General features: G+C 49.0%; 1 protein-coding gene across 3 annotated transcripts in view; it reads right to left on the reverse strand.

The window, feature by feature from the left end:
• The window catches only part of BCL11A (BCL11 transcription factor A), a 67958-nt gene extending 43003 nt beyond the window's left edge, over positions 1-24955 (reverse strand). For all 3 annotated transcript variants that reach the window (XM_082047588.1, XM_082047587.1, XM_082047586.1), the window contains exons 1-2: positions 24583-24955; positions 18699-19028 (exon numbers count right to left, since the gene is read on the reverse strand). In XM_082047588.1, the coding sequence (XP_081903714.1) occupies positions 18699-19028; positions 24583-24637 (385 nt within the window). In that variant the 5' untranslated portion in view covers positions 24638-24955. The remainder of the gene's footprint in view (positions 1-18698; positions 19029-24582) is intronic.
• Between the last annotated feature and the right edge of the window lie 400 nt (positions 24956-25355).

Raw genomic sequence — 25355 nt, forward strand, 5'->3', positions numbered from 1 at the left:
AGGTAACAGCAGATTGTGGAGGAATTATAGCGCTGGCAGCACCTGCATTGTGATCATGGCTTGTTCACTGCTCAACGAGGCTCTTTAGTTTAAGTTTCTGCATAATAGATAAGACAAGATGCAAAATCTCAAACAGGATCTCAAACAGTACAGTAACGGTGATGCAAATTGAAAAAAAGGGAAAAAAAGACAAGCTGATCTTTCAAAAAACCCTGTTGCTTCAGAAAAGCCAAGATAGTTATTCTCTTATTTAAAAAATCAGGCTTGGGTTCGGTTTGGTTTCTTTATATAAAGGTCCTTACATTCCTACCAGTAGTTTTTACACTTTTATGATTTACCTCCTAGTGCTTTGTGACTCGAGGGCAAACTTTGAGATAAAATTATTGTAATAAGTAAGGACAAAGTTACTTGGGAATTGAGGACACTGCTGCAGCTCCTCATCTTCTTAACTGATGAAATGAATGGAGCTTTGCTGGAATATATGTCTGAGAAAGCTCAAAGCTCATTTTTGTTTATAATTACTGGGAAAAGCATCCTTTCCAGAAAGTCTACTCTATCACCCAGAAAGCAGAGGCAAATATGGGTATAAATACAGAGTGCAATGAAGCCTGTGGCGATGCTCACATTAGCTCCCGTGCACTCAGATTTTTACCCCGTATATGTCTCTGGGTGCACACACACACGCATCAGGGCTCCAGTCGACGCCTACTGAGTTCTCCAAGTTCTTCCCCAGGCTCCAGTGGCTGGTAGATGAGGTTCTCTCTTAATCTGAACATAAATAACCATAACGGGTTGGTCTCCAGCTCCCTTACACCACTGTGCCTACTCAGTGACTCTCCTGGCTGCAGGGGAGCTACTCGGGATTTACACACAGGGTAACTCAGAGCAGGATCTGCCCCAGCAGATGCTTTTCCACATCCCCCGTCGTTTTGCACAAGCCAAGAGGAGACCACGAGCATCCTCCACGCTGCTTAACAGAGGCTTCTTAACCTGCTCGGCTGCTGTTGGGCACGGAACTGAGAAGTTGAAGAGTTTGGCATGGCAGAGAGCGGCTCCTGGGTTTGTTTCACTACAAGACACATCTGGGTTAGTGAGGCTTCCAGTATGAGGACCAGCATCTCCACGAGATGGGGGCCGGGGACACAACACCGCAGTCCCCCAAGCCACCTTTGTCCCTTACACAAGGAGGCTACAAGGCACTGAAGGACCCAGAGCTCTTTCTACAATGAGAAGGAGGAGGGAAATGAATCCCCAAACTTTTTATTTTTGTCTTTTCCATTTATTTTTAAATTAGCATTCAGTGTCTGACACCACGACATGGATAGCTAAAAATGTCTGCGCGGATATGTCATCCATGAACAAAGTGGCTCGTGTTTGTTCTTTATTATTTAGGAAATGCACATTAATTACTGCAGATTTTCTCCTATACATCTACTGTATCTCAGACAGAATTGCTGAGAAGGGTCTGCAGAATAAAAATGTATGGGGTAATTAAATGGATATTTATAATTAGAACTTAATAATTTGCATCAGGGACAAATGAGCTCTGATTTCAATCTGTAGTGCATTTAGATTAGCCTGAAGATAGTGTAATTTGATGTTTTATAGTCCTCCTCTCAGATTAGGAAACAATACAGTGCCTTTAAAGCAGCCGTGTTTTTGTCAGGAGTGTGTTAAGAAGGAGCCGCAATGAAAATGTTTGACAACGTGAAAGCGGCCATAAATTACATGACAACTGTGTAAAACTCGTGATGAAACAAATAAAGGGCTGACCTATAACGCATCTGATTCAGCGCCCGCAGCCGGACCGCTCGGCGCTCACCCCGGCGCGGCGAGCGCATCCTTGCGCGCGCGGCTACTTAGCGCCGAGAAAAACTGTAAATTATCGCTAGTCAACAGCATTGATTTTTCTTTAGTCGACGTTTCAATCAGTTTGAAGTAGAAACACTACACCGCTCTCCCGGCAGCCTCTTAGCCAGCCAGCTGCTCGGCCGTCGCCTTTTCGGTGGCAGCTCCGTTACAGCCCCATTGTTCCCGCTGTACAATATTTATCCCGAGCTCTTCAGACACAGGTACTTGACCCAAAGGTCGCCGCCTTGTCTCCTGGATGCACAACCTACCTTTGCCACTCACACCCTTTACCCAAATGTGGGGATCCCCCCGCGAAGCCTGTGACCCTCCCCTCGGTCCCAGCAGGACAGGGAACTGCTGGAGAGTCCAGCGCAGGGCAACAAAGATGCTGAAGGGAGTGGAGCATCTCCCGTGTGAGGAAAGGCTGAGGGAGCTGGGGCTCTGGAGCTTGGAGGAGACTGAGGGGTGACACCATTAATGTATATAAATATATAAAAGGTGAGTGTCACGAGGATGGAGCCAGGCTCTTCTCAGTGACAACCAATGGTAGGACAAGGGGTAATGGGTTCAAACTGGAACACAAGAGGTTCCACTTAAATTTGAGAAGAAATTTCTTCTCAGTGAGGGTGATGGAGCCTGGCCCAGGCTGCCCAGGGAGGTTGTGGAGTCTCCTACTCTGCAGACATTCCAACCCGCCTGGACACCTTCCTGTGTAACCTCATCTGGGTGTTCCTGCTCCATGGGGGGATTGCACTGGATGAGCTTTGAGGTCCCTTCCAATCCCTGACACTCTGTGATTCTGTGAAAAGACATACAGGGCAAATTTCCCCACGGGACAAGGCCCAACGGCCGCAGCCAAGCATGTGCCCCCAGACCATCAGCACCTCCGCAGATCTTGAACACAGGGCCAGAGATGAAGCCGCCAAAGTAGCGGAGTGGACCTGTCGCAGAGAGAATGGTTTGGGCAAAGAGCGCATTGGTTTGAAGATGCAACTGTGTCTTTTCTTTCTTTACTTCTCAGCACGGTGGGGACAGCACCGGGCTCTGGTGCCCGCTGGGGCGGGACACCCAAGCTGTGCTATAGAACAGCAGTTGCCTATCTCGCCCCAGTACGGCGAGGGTGTATTCATTAACATCTCAGGTCCTCACGTAATGGATGCCGTAGAGGTAAACACAGCGATCAGCAGATAAGAGGGAGTCCTGCGCAGGCATTACACAGGGGAGCCGCGCACGTGCGTAGGCAAACGCCTGGGAAAGAAAAACTACAGGGGTGCCAAGTTGCTGGGAAGTTCACAATCAAAGCAGTCAGGGTTTGACACGCAACGTGGGGAGCGAGGGAAGAACCAGTTTCAGGAGGGACATTTCCAGACCCAGCGCCCTGGCACCCAACCCCATGGAACTGTATCCCGGAGCCGCTTCCCAGCCTTGGCGCTTCCCAATATGCCGCACACCAGCAGCTGTGAGGCGAAAATAAGGGGACGGAGGTGAAACGAGGCTGGGATTTTCAAACCTCCTCAAAAACAAGGACTCGCAGGATGCTCCACGCGTAGCGAGGTGGCCAGGGGAAAGTTTCCCCAGCAAAGGGCATCTCTCCTCTCACCCCCTTTCCAACAGGGATGGCCACATGAAACAGAGCCCCAAGCGTCAAGCAAACCTAATTCCCAGCCAGGCGTGATGCTGGGAGGCCAAAGGGACACAGGACAGGCAGGTGACCCACTCCTATCGACCCTCTGCAGGAGGGGGGAGTCTGTGTTTTTCCGGCTATGCCCTTTCTACGCATTTTGAAATCCACGCGGTGTCAGCGGGATGGAAAACAAGGCGCTGAGAGTCTTCCTTTGAGGAGTTTCTTGTTTGACCAGAGTACACGTTATTCAAATCAGCTACAGTGAAATGCAGTTAAGCTGCTGTTTGTTCCAGCACGATGAGACTGGCCTGTTAAAAAGCAAAAAATGTCAGGATGTTACAGGCTCAGCCTCCTGCCAAGACTGCCGAGTAGCTGAACAACTGTCAGAAACAGACAGCATAATTGGAAACAAAAAAAACCACACCAAAAACAAAACAACGCTGAATTCAGACTGCGTTGCTGAGTCGCAGGCGCTCTGGGGCCACCTGTCCCCAGCCAGGTGCCACCACTGTCCCCAGCCAGGTGCCCTCGGGAAGCTCCCAGGTACCATCCACCACAGCCCCATTTACTACATCCCCACCAAACCCACCTCTTGCAAAGCAAGTAACTTCAAGAAAAAGCACCGGTAACCCAGTAAAGATCTCCGATTTGTCTTTATCCTCACCACCCCAGAGTTACAAGGAGACACCTTGATGGTCTGGCACAATTTTGTGATGGACGCATAAAGGCTGGAATCGCAGCCACCTTCACACCCAGTGCAGGTCTGCACTAGGGGGGGCTTGTAAAGTTATTTCAATGGGTGGGAGCCACCATGTAAAGGTGCCATCGTTCACCTGTGTGCTCAGTCTGTCCCCCAGCCAGGCAGGGATTGCCCTACAGGTGCTTTTTACCCCTGAATTTAACTCCTGCCGTTTCTGAAATCTCCCAGACGCACGCACACCCTTCCTGCTCTCATACACTCGCAGGGTTTAATTTGCCTCTCAGAACACCAAACCCCCTATTTTTTTTGTGTCCTGGGCCTTCAGGTTACTGGCACGGTGACAAGTCTTTTTTCCCAACAGCGAGCCAGGAAAGATGATAGAACCTGCGTGCGTGGCCAAGGGACTGGTCTCAACTGGTTTAGAGGCAGAAAAAAATGGAGATGTGTCTTTCCCCCGCTCCCTTCTTGCCTTTAGCCAAAAGACCCGAGAGCATTTGATGTACAGTCAGCAGGTATAAAAAAGAAAAAGCAAATTATTGAAAAGGCTGGCCGGCTCCGGGGCTGTGACACTCTCTCATCTAACTCTGGACTTGAGCCAAGTTCATCTGTTAATGGAGCTACAGCCAGGGCCTCCCCCCACCGCCAACCCCCCCGCTCCCTCCTCTACCTCTTCCTCCCTCCTCAAAAACGAGACATCGATTATGTCTGTGCTTTTCCCTTTCTATTCAAGATAAACAAAGTGCTTCAAGTTCAGGGCACACCCTGGGACCCTTGACAAAGCAATCTATCATCCTGTCTGCTAAACCAGTCTGGCCACACCACCGCCGCGGAGACTAATGCTTCCAGTGTACAATTTTCCCTTTGTGCTGCTGCCCTATTACTGGTAACCTCTTTTCTTCCCTACCTTCCCAGGAGCAGATGTGCTTGACCACTTTGCCTAAGCCCCTCCTGGCAAAGGCATTTGTCGCTGAAAGCAACCTCAAGAATTAAAAATAAAGAAAAAGGAGCCGAGCCCCCGCTTGCCCCCTCCTCTCCCCATCCCTACGTCCACCAAAGAAATCCAGCAAGGAGCTTGATTTCTCCTTATCCACTGAAGACTTCTTTTGAAGGAGGGAGTTCAGGTTTAAATCATATCCACTAATTCATTCTGACTTGCAATTAAATGCAAATACACTTTTATAGCCGGCATGGAGTGTATTAATTTTAACAGCAAATGACAAAATAAGAATACAGTCCCTCCAATACCAATAATGAATCGCGCTATAAATCACGTTAGTGGTCACATTCATTAAAAGCTTGTAAAGCGCTTTGAGATCCGCGGGTGCAAACGTGCCACCAACCTACGCAGCAGCATCAGCTCGCTGTTGTCACACGAGTGTCCCAGACCCTGGCCGGGGGACACCCTGATGACACAGGGGACACCCCGCCGAGCGCAGGGGACCCAAATCCACTCCCCGTCCCTCCCATTAGTGCCCTGGGGATGCTGGTGCTTCCCAGGCAAGGGGTGATGGTGGGATTCACAGCCCAATATCGAGGTTGGGGCTCACGGTGGGGCCAAACCATCCAGGCACCGTGGTTTAGGTCAAGGGAAGGGCCAGGCTGAGTGCTCTAAAACTCAGGGTGGTTACAGAAGTTAATAGGAAGGCAGAAATTGCCATTTAAGGTGCCTTCAGAACAGCCGGCGTGGCCTTTTCCTCCTGCTCCCGGCTGCAGACAGATCTTACCCTTCCCCAGGTCTCCACAGCTCCATTTACTGGCCAGCACCAGGATCCTCCACACCGTTCATTAGCCAACATGGGGGAAAGTGAGGTTTTTCTGGCTCCTTTGTTTTGTTAGGACAGCTGTGTGCCATTCCCACCCCCCTCCCACCCATCCTCTCCTAAAGAAATAATTAAATCCAATTAGGACCAGAAAGTAATTTACATTTTGGTTCTGCAAAAGATGATGGGGGGGGGAGGGAAAAGAAAAAATAAATCCCATAAAACATGTTGCAGTGATATTTCATTCCTTTACTACTTATTTGCTAGCTTTTTGCAGATATCTCAGGCTGCACTTTCCCTCTTTAAAGGGTTTGTTGGTTTTACATTTCGGCACGTGGACCGACAGGGAGAGGAGGAAAGTGGGAAAGAGGAAACTTGTTCCATGAAGGAGACGGTTCTGCTGGGGTGGCCGGTCCTGGTCCTGGTCCTGCTCCTGCTCCTCCTCCCCTGGCCGTGCCGGGGGCTCCTCCGCCGCGGTTTACTGATTTACAGAACCTTGGTATGTGAATGGCAAAAATTCCTTGGCATAAGTATATGTTTGCTGATCACATTTCAGATCATGTGTTGTTCATTATTATGACTTGCTCAGAAACAGTTTGCTACAGTTATGTGGGTTTGCCTTGGATACTTTTTCCTCTTTTAGTACATTGAAAACAGCAAGGCGGGGGGGGAGCAACTGAGAAAATGTTTTTGTGTCTATACGTTACCTCAATCGCTATTTTAAAAAATTACAGAAAGGAATACACAGTATTCCAAGACCGGGAAACAGGGGGGAAAGAAATGAGATTAACAAAGAATTTCTTAAAGATCCATGTAACATCAAATTTTGAAGTGGAATATTTTCCTTTGGATGTGTAGGGAATGACATGTGGATGTGATATTTATTCCTTCTGAACTATCTGAAAATACATCCAGCCAAAGCGATGCATTGAATTGAATCCGGTGCATTATTTAAGCAGCTAGAATAGAAGGTCTTTTTGCCAAGCAAGGCACCAGTGTGAGTACTATCTGTAGCACAGGGCAGCGAGTCCAGGACACATTTATTTCTAAAAATACTACCCCTTGCCTCATGCACAGAACTTTTCTTTTCCCTCAGTCCACATTCTGGCAATTGGAAAAGCAAATATGGCATCGCTCAAGAAAAAATACACAAGGTTTCCAAACAACGCCAGCGTTTTGCTTTCACCTGTGTTGTAAAACTCGCTTAATTACACAGAGTTTGCTCTGAATTACAGCGACCAACCCGCATCTTTGCCCATGGGAGATGGTACAAGCGGGTTTTCCTTGACCACACGGGCAACCTGGGCGCTTTCCTGCCTGGCACAAAGCACGAACGTTTACTTTTTTGTCATTTTCATATAGTAAATTATCCATTAGATTTCATCATATCTTACTAAAGCAATTACATCAAGAAAATGATAGCGCGTGTGGAATCAATTATGCATGCGCTTGGCCGGGGACCAAAGGCTATGAAGTCGGAGAGGGCAGAATCGTTCGACACACACAAATAAAAAGCCCCTGGATCTCACAGATGGACCCCATCAGTTCATCTTACTGCCGAAAAAGTTCATGCACTTAATAATTTATTTGTGTTCTGGATACTGTTTCCTAGCTGAATATTAACAACTTTGAACTGAACCGTGCTTTTAGCATGGTACGGGTGGAAGTCATGGAAGGGCAGCCGTAGGTCTCCTCCGAGGTTAAAATTATACTTCTGTTCCTTCCAGAATGGTCATTTCCCCCCTCCGTTTATTTTCTTTCATTAAGCAGTTCCTTTAATCAGGGTATCCGTTTCGCCCTTCCGATTCATCTTCTTACCCGCTGATAAACTCGCAAACCAAAGTTGAGCATCAATTGCCAAAGACGGACAAACCGAAGGGATGAAGCCGAGACTAAGAGCTGTGGTGCAGCCGGACGGCGACCGGGGGCAAAGCTCCAGTTCCCAGTTTGCAATGAGGGTTGGACAATTTAGCGCCTTGCCCGGGCAGGCAGGAGAAAAAGACCCTTCTTTGCAATGAGGCAACGGGAAGACTTGACTGGAAGAGGAGCAGCGCCAACAACGCACTTGCTCCTACGAACGGGGTGCATCCCCCAAACACAAACCCATCACCCCAACGGCAACAGCGGCTTCGCACGGCGCAGGATTGGGCCCAGGGATCATGTCTTCAAGGCCGGTCATGCAAAGAAGAGCCCGGTCCCTGCCGTATCCCACCCTTCCATCACCTCTCCCTTCCAGCCAGGCAACTCCAGATCGCGGTATATCGTTCTTTTCTATCTATACGTATAGAATTTTTTTGTTAAAGGAATGTCTCCCCCAAATGGGAACAATTTCCTTCTACACTTCCAACCAAGTGTACTTAACATTAAAAGAGAACTGATAGAACATATTTAATTACTCAAGGTTAGACTCCTAATTCCTCAATTCACTAAAGGAAACTTGGCAAGAAGATGCATCATTTTGCTGCTTTCTACTGGAGCATCTGAGGGAGAAGAGCCACTGAGGCAGCTAATACACAAAACATGATCAAAAGTGATTAACAACAGCTTCATATGCAAATTGCATTAATGAAGGAGTGCAAAGTCATCATGTAAATTAAATATGTCAAATCTCTTGGTGAACTTTCAATCTTGAGAAGAAAAAACACCGCTTTAATTTTTTTACATCATCAATTTTCCAAGATTGAAAATCTAAGAATCTTGGTGCTATAAAACAATTTTCACCTTTTTTTTCTCCTTCAGCAGCCTGACAGGCTGGCCTGATGTGTGCCGAATGCACATGTTAATAGGCCAATCAAAAATGCAAAACAATTCGCAATTACTGCAAGGACCTAATGGTCATTAGAATTTACAACTAGGTAATGAACTAAAGTCTGCCCACACCATGCATATTCATAAAGCAATTTAGCCTTTGAAGATTAAAGAAGTGCTTAAAATTCAAATGAGCTTTAGCAAATTATCAGTAAGATTCATCCAAAAAGCAAAAGGGTTTTTCTTCCTGTGATTTCCTTATTTTTTTAATGCAAAATTGTTATATCTTCCAGACCGAGCTTCAACTAAACACAGAGCTCCGAGTCAAGCCAAAGGGGCTGGAGACAAACAGAGGCAGAAAACATTGTTATGGACTTTGTTCAGAAAACTAAGCCCTTAAGAGCCAAACCTATCTCTAAACATGGTAATTTATCAAAAGCAGCACAGACTTGCTCATAGGCAGTATTGTGTGCCGCTCTCCGAGAGCAGATTAACAAGATTTCCGCCACCCTCCAAAAAAGCCTTTCTCCCCTCAAGTCACATCTTCCGTGTAAACAGCCAACAACGTATTATAAAAACATTATTTTCATCAAAGTGCGGCGGCATTAATTTTGAGCGGCTCGCTACATTTAACGAGGGAGGGACGGTGAAAAGCTCCCCGCGCCGGAACGTGCCACCGACAACAGGCGCTTCGCTCCGGGGAGCCACGGCACCGGCGCCGACACGCAGGGAGCCAGAGGAGTTTGCGGGGGGACGGGGGCCGCTCCAAACTTGGCTCCGCTCTCCGTCGGCCCCGGCGGGGTCTGATCCTGCCGGTAACACCCCAAAGGGAGCCCCGGTTTTGGCAGGTCCCCCCTCGGCGCAAGGGGAGGTCGGGGAATGAAGGTCGTGCCGCCCCGGCACCCCCACTTTGAAAGGTGCATGAACCTTCAAATAATTTCTATTCCCTTCTTCTCAGCCTTTCCCCAACCTCGTGCTTATCCTACTTGCGCCCATGCAGAGCAAAAAAAGAGGATGCCCAGGGCTGTGCTAACATTCTGCCTTTTTTAGCATTTATTAGACAGAACCCAGCGCAAAAGCCGCACCAGCAAAACATCTGTACCGGTCACGAGTCCCCGGTTTTAGCCGATTCCCCCCCGAAAACACCAACATGACTTCACATAAGGAGAGTTCAGGGAGGGCCAATATGGGATGTGACGGCATAAATGGGAATTAGATTAAAAACAAAAGTTTAGAAACTACGGCCGGGTCACTGAGCCGTCGAAGGCCACGTCTCCCAAAGCGTCTCCAAGTCATCTCACCCATTCGGAGATTGTTCCCCCCCTGCTTTTTTTTGCTGCTTCCGCACACGGCTGTAAAACCCACACCACGGGGCTCTGAGTATTCCTTAAAATAAAGCAATTAACTTATTTCCAGGCTCCATCAAGCGATCGTGACAGCCTCCCCCCGGCAGAAAGTGGGAGCCGTGGTCCCTGACCCCCGGCCAACACAAAAGAGGCAGCCCCAGCACAATGCCTGCTGTCAGCAACTGAATTATTTTTATACAGGAATTTTTATCTCTATTGTACAAACAAGTATGTGTCTGTGCTGACTTGTTAAGCAATCCACTTGTATGTAGAATAAGATTTTTTTCTCCCTGCTACCAGTCGCACAGCTCTAAGATCAGAAGAAACACATACTCTTTGAAGCTCCTCAAATGTTTTAGTTAAAAGGACAGCAGTTGTTTTCAAAGATCCAAGAGTATCTTTATCAGAATTTAATTTTTCCTTATTGATTTTTTTTTTCCTAACGTAACACAAATTTAACACAGGACGGTTTATAGTTTATTACAAAATAATACAGCCTCTAAATAATCTTTTGGGAGGCAATGCTCTCTTTTGCCAAATGCATCCCCACTGCGTTTCGCCTCCTCAAAGGGAACGAGGCTCCGCAACTCCTGTTTCTCTTTGCACAACTATTGTCTAAATATGAAAATCGGCGTCGATAATAGAGAAGACAGAGGGAAAAGCCCCTGGCCGCCCTCCCGCAGTAAATGCTCCGTGCACTTGCGATGCCCTGGCTGGATCACGACAGTTTTGCTGATGTGTTCTCTCACTCCACAAAGAATAAACTCAGTAGCTAAAATGCAACAAAACCCAGATGATTCATGCAATGTCCAAAAGAAAAGAAAAAAAAGAGCTGTGATGCTGTAGCAAAGTAACGCCGGGTCACAAATTAATTGCCGTGAATTTGGGAGGGGTGGGGGGACATTTATTTGTGGGTTTTTTGCATTTTTATATTTTGCTGCCTGCTAAATCAATGAAGCAAGCAATGAATGCAAAATTAAACTCCCGACTTCCTAAGGAGTGAGGAAATGTAACGTGTGTTTATTTTTAAAAGGTATTAGTTGTAGTAATAATAATAATAACAATAATAATAACCACAATAACAAGAGCACTGAAGGCAGGGCTCCTCTGCAAGCTTCTGCTGTTCGGCTGTAACGCCGTTGTTTGTTTAGGCAGAGGTTTTTCTATCTGAAGCGAAGATCAAATTGGAGGTGTAATTGTTGTGCGCTTATGCAAAGCAGGGGGAGGATGGCAGCACAAAGTCCTGGGGTTTGCAGATCTCCCTCCCCAGCACCCCCAAAAAGCTGCTCCCCAGCTCAGCAGCACCCCAGAAACACCGACCGGGGGGGCAGAGGCCAAACACAGCGTCTCCTCCACAGCTATTTCACTGCAATATTAAGCCCCATTTCCTTGATGCTAACACAGTTATTTGGGGTTTCTTCCTTGCTCCTGTCTTGGGTGTTTTAGCTATTTAGTGCAAAACAGAAAAACCGAAGCTCAGGCTGAGCTCTGTACCCATCAAATAGGGGAAAGCGGTGTGGGGTTTGGGTTTTTTGTTGTATTTTTTATTTAACAGCAACCTGTTCAGGTAAAAAGTTGCAGCAGAACTGCAGCAGGCAAGCGGGGAACGGTCTCTGGGGAGAGCAGAGAGAAGCAGCACTTTGCTGCACTGTCTGCAAACCCAGAATTCAGCAGCTTTTTTTGGCAGCCAATTCGTTTCAAGTGTTTCGTTTCAGGAAACGTATGTATTTTTCTTTGTGCATTTTGTGGATTTACTACAACCGCTCCTGACAGCTGTTGATTCAGTTAAATGAGCACATTATTAAAAATCCTCTACCATCCCCGGCGCTGAAAAACAGACACCTTTGGATGAAGGTTTGAACCCAGAAGAAGAGGCAAATGATCCATCTCTGAAGAGAACGTGCAGTCTGGGCAGAGGGGGCTCAGGCCCCTGTTTGTGGTGACTCTATTTTCTTTGTTTCGACCAGACCCAGATACTAAAAAACAATGAAAAGCAAAGCAAACGATCCCAAGTATAAAAATATAAATGCTTGCTAACCCTTGGAAAAATTACATCCCCAGCAGGCCGGCATTCATGTGCTTCAAATAATTCTGCACCGTGCCCCATACTTTATTTTCTCTCCTTGCTTACTAGCCAATTTTGCAGAGGAAGAACAACACCTATACGAAACAAGGAGGGAAAAGAAGTAGATGTTTTCAATTTGCTTTAGATCAAAGCAAAACAAGGACGCAAACGGCGGCATATTGAATCTTTTCTTTCCACCGCTGCCATTCACACCAGGCTATCGAAGTTTTATCCAATTCCCCAGCCTGGCTGCATATTAAGCTGGTTGTGTACGGCTTTATTACAGTGCGGTGGTTGTGAGGCAACATTAATATTCCTGCGTTGCATCTGACAGGGCATTTACATGCGCCCATCTGAGCTCGCACCTGAGAGCTGCTCCAAGGTGCAGTAGCTGCGCTCCCATTGTAAAGGCAAATGAAGAACACAAATTCCCCGCTGGGATCGGGGCTGATGTCCCCACAGCCCGCACGGCAAACCCAAACCCAGGCAGAGCCACCGCCGAATGGAGAATGAAGCGGGGAGCAGCCACCAAGTCGCCAGTGCCGGCGGAAGAAGAAGAAACGAAAAGAGATTCGCCGAAATATTTTAAAGACGCGGCTGGTCGGGAAAGGTTGGGGAACAAACTCGCGGGATGCGTTGCATATTAAATGCTATTAGGAGGATGGAAAGGATGTTTATGGGCTTCAAAATGGGTTTGGCGTTAACACAGGAAGGTTTGAATAGTGTGAGCGCTTGGGGGTCCGTCCATGAGGGCGTGCGGTGACGTTTGGTCCATGTCCAGCGCACCCAAGGTGGGAGCCCCAAAGAACAAACTGTGTGCCATGGAAATTCATCACAAAATACAAAAGAGATCACCTCAACCGCTCCGGCGGTTTGTGGGGCCATTGATGTGCCTGTTATTTTTAAAAGTCTGTACTAAATCACAGCAATCCATGTGCTGATATCAACCACTGTGCGCCCAAACCTGCTATGCCCAGCGTTACCGGGAGGCAGGCTGGCGCTACCGGCTTTGTACAAAGTGAGATAAAACATGTTCATTAGGACAGGGGGGATTACAAAAAAAGTAAATTTTAGGGCCACACTACCAGTATGAATATAGGCCCTCATGTATTAAAATATACGAGCTTGGTGTATTTTATGAACTTGTGCGATACCCCAGAAGGTGACATATAAAGCAGAATCCTCCTGGATGGAAGCCGCATTCAGACACCTGCCAGGCTGAGAAAACGACCTCCTTGGGCTCACAACATCACCGGCAGCTCCACGACCCGAAAAAAATCACAACAGGCAGAAAGGTAGAAAGAGATCCTCAGCGATTAGCTTAAAACATCAACTACCACAACAACAACAACCAAGTGGCAATGTGCCAGGCCATGGTCAGCTTGATGCTAAACGCCTTTTATTGCACCAAGCTGGTGCTATCGGATATAAAACCAGACCCAAGCTTGAAGGAAATTTTGTCCCCAAAAATTCCGTAATGAGGATGCGTGCAGGCAAACGACTGGAGGCTGAACTCCCGTTCCCTGACACCACCTCGCAAGCCTCTTTCATCGTCTTTATTATTTGAATGAAATAAGAAAGGGCTCATGGGCTGAGGGTTGCATATACAAAACAGGGTGATGCTAATAGGCCTCCTCCTCTTATAGAGGCATTACCAAATTATGGGAATGTTTAGGGAAGACTTTATTTCTCCCACCGGGCTAATTAGAAGGTGTTTAATTTACTCCCTGCCTCAGTTTCCATCACCCGGCATTCGTTGACGGGACGCAGAGCTTTACGTTTATTACATGCATTATTTTCAAAGCTTTCGGCACGTGATGCTAACGTGCACCTTTTCAGATCTATACGAAGTTTAACACGTGCCAGGCTGCCTCTTCAACCACAAGCATTTTGGATGAAGCGATGCTCCACACTTGAATGTCCCATACAACAGGAGGAAGAATGCAAAGCGCATTTCTCATGTTCGAAACCAGAATATCTGATTTGCAGGAAACAAAAAACAACCCAGAAAGATTCAGGGCAGTGCAACACTCAACCCTGGAAGGATCACACCGAGACAGAGGAAACTTTCTACGCTCTTCTGTGCTTCAAGTGAGCTCGTATTTGTGTTTCCAATAAAGAGCCATTTTCACATTAACTGTAACAGCAGAGAATAGGAAAACCAACACAATCTTTGCCTCGTACAAAGGATGATATTGGTGTCACGTGTTGGCTTCTTCAAAAAATGTTATTTATAAAAGGCAATGGGGAAAGCTGAGAAACTATTGACTCTTCCCTGCATCCCTGCGCGAGTAGCGTTAAAGCAACTTTTTGATCCCCCACATTTTTTACATGTTTCCCCCCCCAGAGAAGTAAATTTCACAGCCGCACAGGCCACCGCCTTTAATTAAGCTTTCAAAAGTCTTCTGACAATGCCAACAATTGCAAGACACTTCTGGAGCTCAATCATGCAATCATCGTGACACTTCTATTTACAATTTGTCTTAGAAAGAGTTTCTCTGACATTGTACTTTGACAAAACAGCCAAGCTGCCGGTTCACAACCTTTCTGTGTCTTATTTACAAATACAGCTCGTACGCAGGGCTCCGAATCTCGGGAGCCTTTGGGTAGCACCCTCACTATTTTTCCTGCTTGCGACTGTTTTACTCAGCCTGCGCTCTCTGTTTCTTTGTATGGGGAGAGCAGATAGAATTTTATTCCAAAATATTTCCATATTCCCTTTTTCCCCCCCTCTCATTTTAAGCTTTCATCTTATCATCCAAATACAACGCTAACTATTCAGTGCAGGCACCAATAATTTGTATTGTCCCTGGAACCAAACAAAATAATAAGGAATCACGATTTACAACCTACAGAATTATAATGGCAACTACTACTAACAGCTCAAGAAAATTTCTGTGGTGCGATGACTACTCAAAGACATTACCCTATGAGAACTGCGATAATCAAATGTGCTTGGTCCAAAATTTACTACCAAATTATGTCCACCTTCCCCCGATTACTGCAGACAGGGGCTTTTCTGACGTTATTTTCCCACATATTTTATTGGAATGCCACAAGCAGCTTGAGAATAAAGGATTCGAGCAGTAAAAATGACGTCTCCTCCTCCTCCTCCCCTCTTTGTACAGTAAATACGGCATCCGCAGATACACACTCGGCATTATTAAGGGGAATATGCAGCAGCACTCCAAAGTGTTCCTCCAACTGCATCCAAGTAACGTTTAAGATCCTTCCTCACCCAAAAAACAACCTTTCATTAATTCCCTCGGATTTATACATTCAACAAACAAACGGCTAAAACCTGACACCGGCGGACGATAAATATTTCTTCAGCCTTTTCAATAAGTGAACAGCAATTTTACATTCACTGATCTCTAGATACTTCAGTTAATATTTCCCTCTATTGTAAAATATGAGAGCGGATAACTAAAGCCCTGCCGGAGCACTCGCTGCAAATCACGGGCTGCCGGTATCTGGTGGTGAGGCTTTGACATACATATTGATGAAAGCTGCCTCATTGGACCCACACAACATCTCCTATTAATTTCCAGTTCAATTTATGACATTTCAGCCACAGTGCTGGATCAGCATCGCTCAAAATTTTATAGCGAGTCAGAGCTCCGCGCAAGGCAGAGACACCCACACGAAGAGACAGGTACGCATGCCCGCACCTACACGGATCTCACAGCTACCGCACAGGTTACACACACGCGTACAACCTCTTGTAATTGCCCCCGTCGCTGGAAAATTGTGAGGATAAAGAGCAGCCTATTGATGGTTAAAATAGACATCATTTCTCCCTGTGTTTCAATGACTCGCTGCCTTCCTCGTCGTTAGCTGAGCTGAGCCTTAACCATTACTTATCTTCAGATGATCTTTTACTGTAACACACCGACTGACTACAGAACTGTAGAACTGGGCACGTCCTGCGTCCAGAGGTAATCTATAGCACCTCTGCATCCAGAGCTAACCTATAGAACATCTGAATCCAGAGCTAACCTACAGAACATCTGCATCCAGAGCTAGCCTTATAGAACATCTGTATCCAGAGCTAACCTATAGCACCTCTGCATCCAGAGCTAACCTGTAACACCCCTTGCAGCCTAACAACAAACTGGGGACACTTTTACATTGCTACTAAATACATATTTTCCTTCTCTTACCAGCAAGAATCAGTTCCCTCAACTCCTGTATATTTTTCTAAAGGCAGCCCCTGTCTTTTTTTTAGTTACATGCACATGTATTTTTTTTGCATTTTGCACACAAATCAGATATAAGATATCAGAACAGCCCAAGGTTCACTGCGGGGACCTTCCAGAACTCCACAGTTCACTCCAACACCCTCACTGGTAATTTTACTACCGGACCCCACAACCTGCCAAACTCCCGGCCACGGGTCACTCCAGCTACCACTGCACCTCTTTGGGATACAGGGGAGCTAAACTCAACCAAGCGAAAATCGGGATGGAAACACGAAGAGGGGGGGACAGCGCAAGACCCCAAATCTCCTGGTGCTCTTGCCAGGGTGTACCTCTCCTTACCCATCGCCCATTTAAAGTCAGTTAAAACCACAACCTTTTCTGCATTAACGGCCCCGTGACCAAATCCTGCTCGCTTCATGTCACCCGTGCCATGATTTGTCTCTCCGAGGAGCTTCCCCAGGTGCAGAACCCCCCGGCGTGGCCGTCCCTCCCCTAACCGAGGGACCTCTCGGGGACCACGGCAAAGCAGAGAGCGAGTTTAATTCTTGCTTGACAGATAACTGTGTTTTGTCTTTTGGGCAGAGCGGCGCCGTATGTAAATACAACGTTACATCACAGCGCCGCTCCTCCATATTTGGTGATTTAGTATGGCTCCAGAGCTCGGAAGACTACAAATCCCTTCCGCCAGGCTCCCGCTTCATTAATCACGGCCCTGCGCTTCTGCTGGTTTTCCGGCTGATCATGGGCAGCACACGGAAATGGGCACTGCCCTCTACAACTCTGGGAAAATAATCTAAAAACAAAATAGAAACAAACGCCTTCAACATTCGTGGCTGGGAAGCGCAATATGCCGAATTATTGGTATTAAGTCTCTTTCAAAATGTAGTTGAGCCTTTGCTTCCTCTTAACCATACACATATATGTATTTAAATACCTATCACCCTGCGTAAATAGCATGTATTCATTCACATTACATATGCATATGTACGCATATGCCTTTGCACATTTTTATATGTGCCCAGATGGACCTGTGTGCACTGACACACACCTGCTGCCACCACAAAACCTCCAAAACTCCTGCTCTCCAGCGCAATTTCCCGGCCGGTTTGGAGCCTGCGGGAGCATCGCCCTGAACCTCCCAGCGCCTACTGCCCTATTATGGTTTAACTTTGTGGCCAAAGCAAAGCCCCAAGACAAGCTCCGGCGCATCACGTGGGGATGTTCTGCGCCGCTGACAACCCCGAGCAGTCCCGTGGGCTCCAAAAGAGACCGACCGGCAATGCCGCATCCCAAACATCCCTGGGAAAGGGCCTGGAAACCAGTTCAGGCATTTGTTGGTGCCGATACGCTGCGGTCTGGCCTTTTTTTGACCGGTAGTGTTGGCACGGTTTGAAGCGATTTGCAACGCTCGCTGCAAATGGGTAGCGCTCTTGTTTACTAGCAGGATTTTAAAAGCAGAGCGTGCCTTGTTACACTCCCAGGGCTCTGGGGTTTTCCTTCACGTAGTACGCTCTTATTTTTCTAACCTCATTTGTGCGGCGAATGGCTTTCCAGTTTAAGAAAAAAAATATAAGCTAAGAAATGGAATTGTTTACCCTTTTTTAAAAAAAAAAAAAATACATTTAATATTATTTGTTGCGCAAAACAGAACTCTGCCTCGGACATTTGTACGGCTGACATGTGGTTGTGTAAACCGCAAACAAAATCAAGATACATCTGTCAAAACCACATCAGAGACAAGAGAGAGCACAGCGAAGCATTTATCATTTGGCTGAGGAGGCAGGCTGCAGAGAGCGGCCTTTCCTGTCAAACCAACCTTTTGAAATTTCCAACATGCCCTTAAACTTTTCGAATAAGCATGTCTGTGCGCTTCAGCAACTGCCCTCTCTACTCTGGCCTGGCCAGTCGAAAATGGCATCTTAAAGTCAAGGTCGGTGGTGTCACTTTGCCATGGGGCTGTGTTTAATTACAGTCCATACGCTGACAGCCAATATGGAACCAAGGCTGGCTGATGCTCGGTTTAACTCTTTCAGCCCTGACTTTGCCAAAGACACGCAAAGCTCCTCGCTTTCTCGCGCGGCAGGCTCGGAAATCTCCTCCCGCAGCGCTACGGCAGGCGAGACACCGGGAGACGGTGACTACAATACCCGGCAAATCACGAGAGCGGCCTCAGACAATGACACCGTGAGGAACACCGGCTGGCACGGCACGTGCCTGTTGATCCTGCCCTGGGAAATACCGGTGGCACGCTCACCAGCACCCCAAGGCAGGGTATTTACCGCGTCGGCCGTCACGGCGAGCAGAACAGAGAGACAGACGCGGCAGTTTGCACAGCGAACATGCCACGTCGCGACTGGAAACAGAAATGAACTCGCAAACGCTTCTCCTTTGCTTTAATTTACCTGCTATATGTTCCTGTTTAGGGCAAATTCCTCTAGATGACGTTGATAAACAATCGTCATCCTCTGGCGTAACCTGGATGCCAACCTCCACGGGATTGGATGCTTTTTTCAGCTCACTTGGTGAGGGTGAAGGTGGCTTATCCACAGCCTTCTCTAAGCAGAGACTGCCATTGCATTGTTTCCGTTTGTGCTCAATAAAAATAAGAATGTCCCCCAACGGGAAGTTCATCTGACACTGGCCACAAGTGAGGAGGTCGTGGTCCCCTTCCGGAGCTCCCAATGTGCCATGTTCAGGTTCGTCATCAGTGAGAATGGCTTCAAGAGGTTCGGCTGCAGGTTGAGAAACAAAAGGGAGAACCATTAGAGCTCCGGGCGCAGTGGGGAGGAACGCGCCGAGCCCCCTTTTTGTGAATATTACACCCTGTTTGCGCCCTCTGCCTGTTCCCCCCCAACTAAACCCCTGTGCCGCGGCAGCCAGGTGACAAATTCAGCGGTGACAGGGAGAAGGTTTTGCAGAAGCGACTGCAGCGTGCGGAACTCGGGGAGCGAGCACCGCGACTGGCTCTGTGCTCCCACACCAGGACAAATTTCTGGCTCAGCCGAACGATTCGGGGCTAAAATTAAACGAATAGGCTGAAAGAATACACTGCAAAACTCCAGTGGTACCACCTAGAGAAGCGAATACAGTGTTTTTGTTGCCGGATGTATTATTTATGTGTATGAATTCAAGGCTAAAAGCACCGCACACACTCTCTCACATAACACATGGGGGTGTATTTTCCACCAGCCAGACCCACTTTGCAAAATCCGGAAGCCTGAACTATGCTGGTGCATGTGCAGACATTTCAATGTATAGATATCGCATATTCCCTATACAGGCCGTGCAGGTAACACGCGAGCGTGTAAGAGAAAAGAGAGGGAGAGCCAAACCACGCGGCCGCACGCACGCAGGGCACATACAGCCCTTAGAACGCACGTGCATACGTATACGTATGCATTTGTGTCGCTACCCCTTGTCAGCCTGCTTGCGGCTTCCCATTTAAAAATTCAAAAGCCGGGAGTTATTGGCGGGGGAGGGAGGGGGATGAGGCAAATAAATAAGCAAATAAATAAATAAATGGCAGAAACAGAAATGATAAAAAGCAAGTGCGGCAGAAATGCCTGCGGGGCCGGGGGAGGCACCTCTCACTTTTCAGCTACTCCTCAGGATTCAAATAAATACCGAATTCAGAACCGATTCCGCCCAGAGGTATTAGCTAGATGGGATATTTTTTTAGTACTTAAGGAAATCAGGCAATTAGTCATTTCTCCTTTTTCATCTTGAAATAAAGGAATGCCTAAATTATCTTGAACGTGTTAGCACTGGTGGCCCTCAGCATCTAAAAATCAGCATGGCCACATTTCCTCGCGACAGTGAGAAGTGCCTTCTTTAAACTCAAAATACCTCGTCTCATGTTGTCGAAGTTGACAAATTTTCTGAATGAGCTCCAAAAAGCTTCATTATGAGGCTATTTCTGCTCACAGAACCGTCAGTGGATGCTCTAATGAGGCAGACCGGCTCTCTTTTCTCTTTGCCTTTTTTTTGGGGGGGGTAAGTTTGCAGAGAAATACCTTGGCAATCTGGGTGCAGTCTCCATCACTATTGTCTTTAACAAGGGGGAACAAAAAAATCCCAGCAGTGTGTTGGTATTCCTCCACCTGCCCACCACGACACGCACGGTAACGGCAGCGAGCAGGAGGAGAGGGCACCACAAATACAACCCACCTCAAATCCCTGCCAGGTAACGCCAGGGAGACAGAACACAACTCCTAAACAGTTAATCAGCCTGACCTTCTTTAGCTGGCTGCCAATTTCACATTTAATGAACTTAAAGCCACAGAGAATCAAAAAATAGATTTTAATTTGACTGCACGATATTGGAGCTGATTTTGATAAAGTGCAAAAAATCCAGTGAACTCGAGTTAAATTTATTTCAACCCTAGCTAGGCTGATTATTGAGGAGGAAGATCTGGAGTAGCTCCCAGTTGTGCTGCGTAAAATAATATTGAAAGAGCACACTACCTCGCCGTACCTCAGCTCCAACTAGGACACGGGGATCCAGCCCATCATTTCTTGCCTCTAGTACTACTTCTAATTTAACGTAAGGTCAACCACAGGAATATGAAGGTTACGTTCGCATTAATAAAAAACAACGTCTTAATCGCTGGGGTTTTCTTCTAAACTTGCAGACCGACAAGGGAAGCGGCACAACGTGCGTCTCCACGCTCCTCGGGAAGCCGGGAGACGAGCAATGGGTGTTTCTGCGGGATTGCTGGGTTTTCTCCCCAGCCTTTCCCTGCGTTTGGACCGAGGGAATAAACCCTTGCAGGACTAATTCCATCAGTAGCTGGGCTGCACCGCCACAGACAAAGGTATTTCACAAACCTAACTTCCAGCTCGCCAACTCTCCACAGCAAAAGACACAAAATAACCCGTATTCCCCTTCCGAGCGGCTTAGCGAGGAGCTGTGCATAATCATGACACAATTATAATGTTTTCCCGCGGCCTGATTTCTTTCTGACGCTGTCAGTATTATTTAGCAGGGGAAGGTAACCCGCTGCTTCGACACCAGACAGTTAAAAGTAGTGCTAAACAAAAATAGACTTTGCTGAAGTCTGTACTGACTGGGCTGATTTACAATCAAAACCAGGAAATGAAGTGGTAATTCAGAGGTTGCTGATTACACCTCCACATTTCACCTAATTAATTTTATAGGAGGCAAAGTTCTTGAAAATAACAAGATGATCAAATGTACAGATATAAAACCTGTAACCTCAACATTTTCTATGCTCTTAACGTAAATTATTGCTAATTAACAAGAATTATATACTAATGTATGAAATACGGCTGGCACCGTGTTCACTGCAAAACATTTGGCTCCTGATGGAGGCAGAGCCAGCAAAAATATGTTTTTATTATTACTGCTACTTTTAAAATAAAATATAAAATATCGAGTTTACAAAGAAAACGCCAAAACACAATTCACCTGGTCTACGCCACTGATTTGCAAGATGCTTCTTTTAATTCTGGGGCAATGAAAATTCCCTGCCTGGGTCCCTAATCATCCGTCCCTATTTTTCATGCAAATTGCCCTTCCACCAACATGTCTTTTCAGCTTCGCCCCTTCGCCCTCCTACTCCCCCCTTCTTTCCCGTTCTCAGTCACCAAAACAACCGCACCGTCTCACCGGGAAAAGCGGGATGGATTTTGGAGTGTCGGGAGAAAGGAGGTACCGGGGGGGTGGGGAAGGGGGGGGTACCAGGGCACGGTGCGGGGAAATGCCCGGGCAGCGCATTTCTCCGCACCGCACCGTGGGAAGGATGGAGAGGTGCTGTTTAATCCCAAGTTTGTGTTCTGGAGCAAGGCGGGGGGGGGGGACTTGGGGATACAATGGGAACCGCCAACACGTTATGGGGTTGAGGGGGGAACCCGGGGAGGGGGAAGGCGAGCATCACCCGCTGCTTCCCGGAGCAAGCAAACTCCGCGCAAAATTAAGAACAAAGAAGAAGAAGGCGGAGAGGGGGTGAGGAGGGAGGGAGTCGGGGGGGGAGATGGAGGGGAGGGAGCTGGGCGCCCTCCCCCCCTCCCGCCGGCCGGGAGGCAGCGGAGAAGCCGGCCAGGTTCAAGTTCGCGGGGCTTCCCGGTTGTTTGATCTCGCTGTGCCTCCTAGCGACCGAAACGGGCAGGCAGCCCGCCCGCCGCCCCGGCTCCGCCACCGCAGCCCCCCGGCTCCCCGCTCCCCCAGCCCGGCCTCTCTTCACCATCCCACCCCCCCCTCCACATCCCCGGGGCGGAGGGAGCGCAGCCCCCCCGTCTGGAGTCCGTCCCAGCCGCCGCTCCCGCCCCACGCGTGCGGAAACTCCGCGGGTGTCTCAGCGAAAAGGAGCCGCGGGGATCCCGCCCGTCTCCGCTGTCCCCGGGGGCGAGTCGGAGCCCCCCTACCCACACACACCCCCCCGGTGTGATCCGCCTTCCCCAAACCCGGGGCCGCCCGAGCATGCCGGCGCGGGAAAAGGACCCCCCCCGTACCCCATTTCGGGAGTGGGGGTGGCACCCCCAGAAGCCACTGATGTTGCAACCCCGACCCCAACTCAGCGCCAAGCATTAAAAAGAAAAAAGCCCCGTGAAGTGGCGGGGGAAGAGGGAGAAAACAACCGGAGGGGGGCGAAGGGTTGAGCCCCCCAATCACCCACCCCCCCGGTTTTAGGGAAAAGTTTGGGCAGGGCAGAGCTCCCCGGCCGGAGCGGTTCCCTGCAAAGCGCCAACGTTTTGCTCAGGGGCTCCATGTGCGAACGTGGTTGGAAATGTTTGTGCGGCCGTGGGGGAGAGAAATCGCAGCGTAAAGTTTTGGGGTTGTTTGGGTGTTTTTTTTTTTTCTGCGAAGAGGGAGCCAAGGATCGTTGGCAGAAAGAAATCGCCCTGGGTTTTCTGCCATCCCTGGGAGGGAACAAAACCCGGCGGGAGTAATGGGGGAAGGAGAAGATAAGAAAGAAAGAAAGAAAAAGAAAAGAAGGAGGGAAAAAAGGAGCGAAAAAAAGCATGCAGCATTTCCCCTTCCCCCCCAGCTCACCCCGAGGAAAACGGGATTTATTTTTTTCTCCCTTCCTTCCCACCCCCCTCGCCCCAAACCTTTCCAGATCGAGTTGCCTTTTGTTGTGCAAAGAGCGCTCCCGCTTATCTCGCATCTAGCCCTGGTGTGTGTGGTGGCGGCAGGAGGGAGGGAGCCGGAGAGTTTTTGTTGCGAACAGTGCGGTGGGGCTCGGGGTTTGGGTTTTCTCTCCCGGGGAGAGCGGATTTGGTTTGGGGTTGAAATGCGGCGGCGAGAAAAGGGTCGTTCGCGGGTGTGAGGATGCGAGTGTGTGCGAGCGTGTGTGTGTGTGTGTGTGTGTGTGTGCTCAGCCCGGGCTCGCTCTCGCCTGTGTTTGTTGGCAGGAGGCTCCCCGCACACGCGGTGCTTGTAAACATTCAGACACGAGATTTTTCCCAATCAAAATCCACTTCCACTCTTTTTTTTTTTTTTTTTTTTTTGAAAATCTTCCAAAAAATAGTAAGCGAGCGGGAGAACGCGAAGCGAGGGCGAGGAGGGAATCCCTTCCCCGGCGCGGCTCGGCTCGCTTCGGCTTCCCTCGCCGCCCGGTGCCGCCCCCCGCCCCAGCCCCAGCCGGAGCGGAGCGGGGCGAGGTCGGGGCGGCGGAGCCCCGCACGGCGCCGGCCCGGGGCGGCGGGACCAGCCACCTCGCACCCCGCGGCGGAAACAAAAGGGAGGCGGCCCGGCTCGGCTCGCCTCTCCCCCCCACCCCGAGAGGGTGCCGCGGGGCGGGCGAGGCGAAGGGGCGAGCCCGCCGGTGGCGGAGGGGGCTCCGGCCACCGGACTTTCTTCCCCGCTCCGCTCGCCCGCAGCTCCCGCCCGGCCGGCCAAGGTGTCCGGCGTCCAGCCCGCCGCTCCCGCAGGAATTTCTTTGACACTTTGGGGCGGTTCTGCCCTCGGCAGCTCCGCACCTAGCCCGCCGCTCCCGGTGCCGGAGCGAGAGCCGCCGCTCTTGCCGCCAAACAGCGGGGAAAGCGGGAGGAGAGAAAGGAGCGGAGCGGGGGCAGAGCGAGTGCGCGCCGGCGGGCGGGGGGTAAAGGGAGAAAGAGGAGAAAAGTGATCATCAAGGTGATTAAATTAAAGAGGGAGAAATTACGGAACGCTGATCATCCCGAGCCTGCGTTGAGTTCATTTTTTTTCCCCGACTCGCTCACTCGCTCTCACTTTTTTTTTTTTTTTCCCTCCCTGCTCTCGCTCAAATTAAAAATTAAATCCGTGAAGGGGAAATTAAATAAATTGCTCTCCGGGTTACTTACGTGAAAATTCCCGTTTGCTTAAGTGCTGGGGTTTGCCTTGCTTGCGGCGCGACATGGTGGGTTGGTGGCTTCGGTGGCTTGTGAGTCGCTCGGTTCACATCGGGAGAGACGGGTTAGAGAGGAAGGAGACTCCAGAGAAAATATCTTCATCAATGTCTTTTGACATCCAAAATAAATTAGAAATAATACAAAGATGGCGCAGGGAAGATGAATTGTGGGATAGCAGTCATGGCTTTTTTTTTTTTTGTGCAAGGGGAAAAAAAAGAGAGAGAGAGGGAGAGAGAGGGAGAGAGAGAAGGAGAGAGAGAGAGAGATGAAAAAAATGGCAAAAGCCCCCCTGAGCTGCAAGTTCAAGTGCGGACGTGACGTCCCTGCGAACTTGAACGTCAGGAGCCTGGATGGACAGAGACATACAAAACATGGGCAGGGCAAGCCGGGGAGAGGGGAGGAGGGAAGGCGAAGGCAACACCAATGGACACTCATCAGGGGCTGGACATGAAAAAGAGAGCAGGACAAGCCAATGGACAGTGATCGCAGGGGGGAGAGGGGAGGGGGCGCGGCGGGAGGGGGTGCCCCGGCCGCCCGGCGCACGCTGCCGAACGGAGTCGGGGGGCCGGGGGCGGAGGGGGCGGCGGCGGCCGGAGTCGCGAGTGGCCGCGGAGGAGCGGGTGCAGGAGGGGAGCCGAGAGAGGGGCGAGGGGGAGAAATTAAACACGCACACGCGGAGAAAGAAGGGAGGAAAGAGAGAGGGAGAAAGCCAGCAGGCAGGCAGC

This window comes from Streptopelia decaocto, assembly GCF_964273445.1.
Source record: "Streptopelia decaocto genome assembly, chromosome: 3".
Taxonomy (NCBI): Eukaryota; Metazoa; Chordata; class Aves; order Columbiformes; family Columbidae; genus Streptopelia; species Streptopelia decaocto.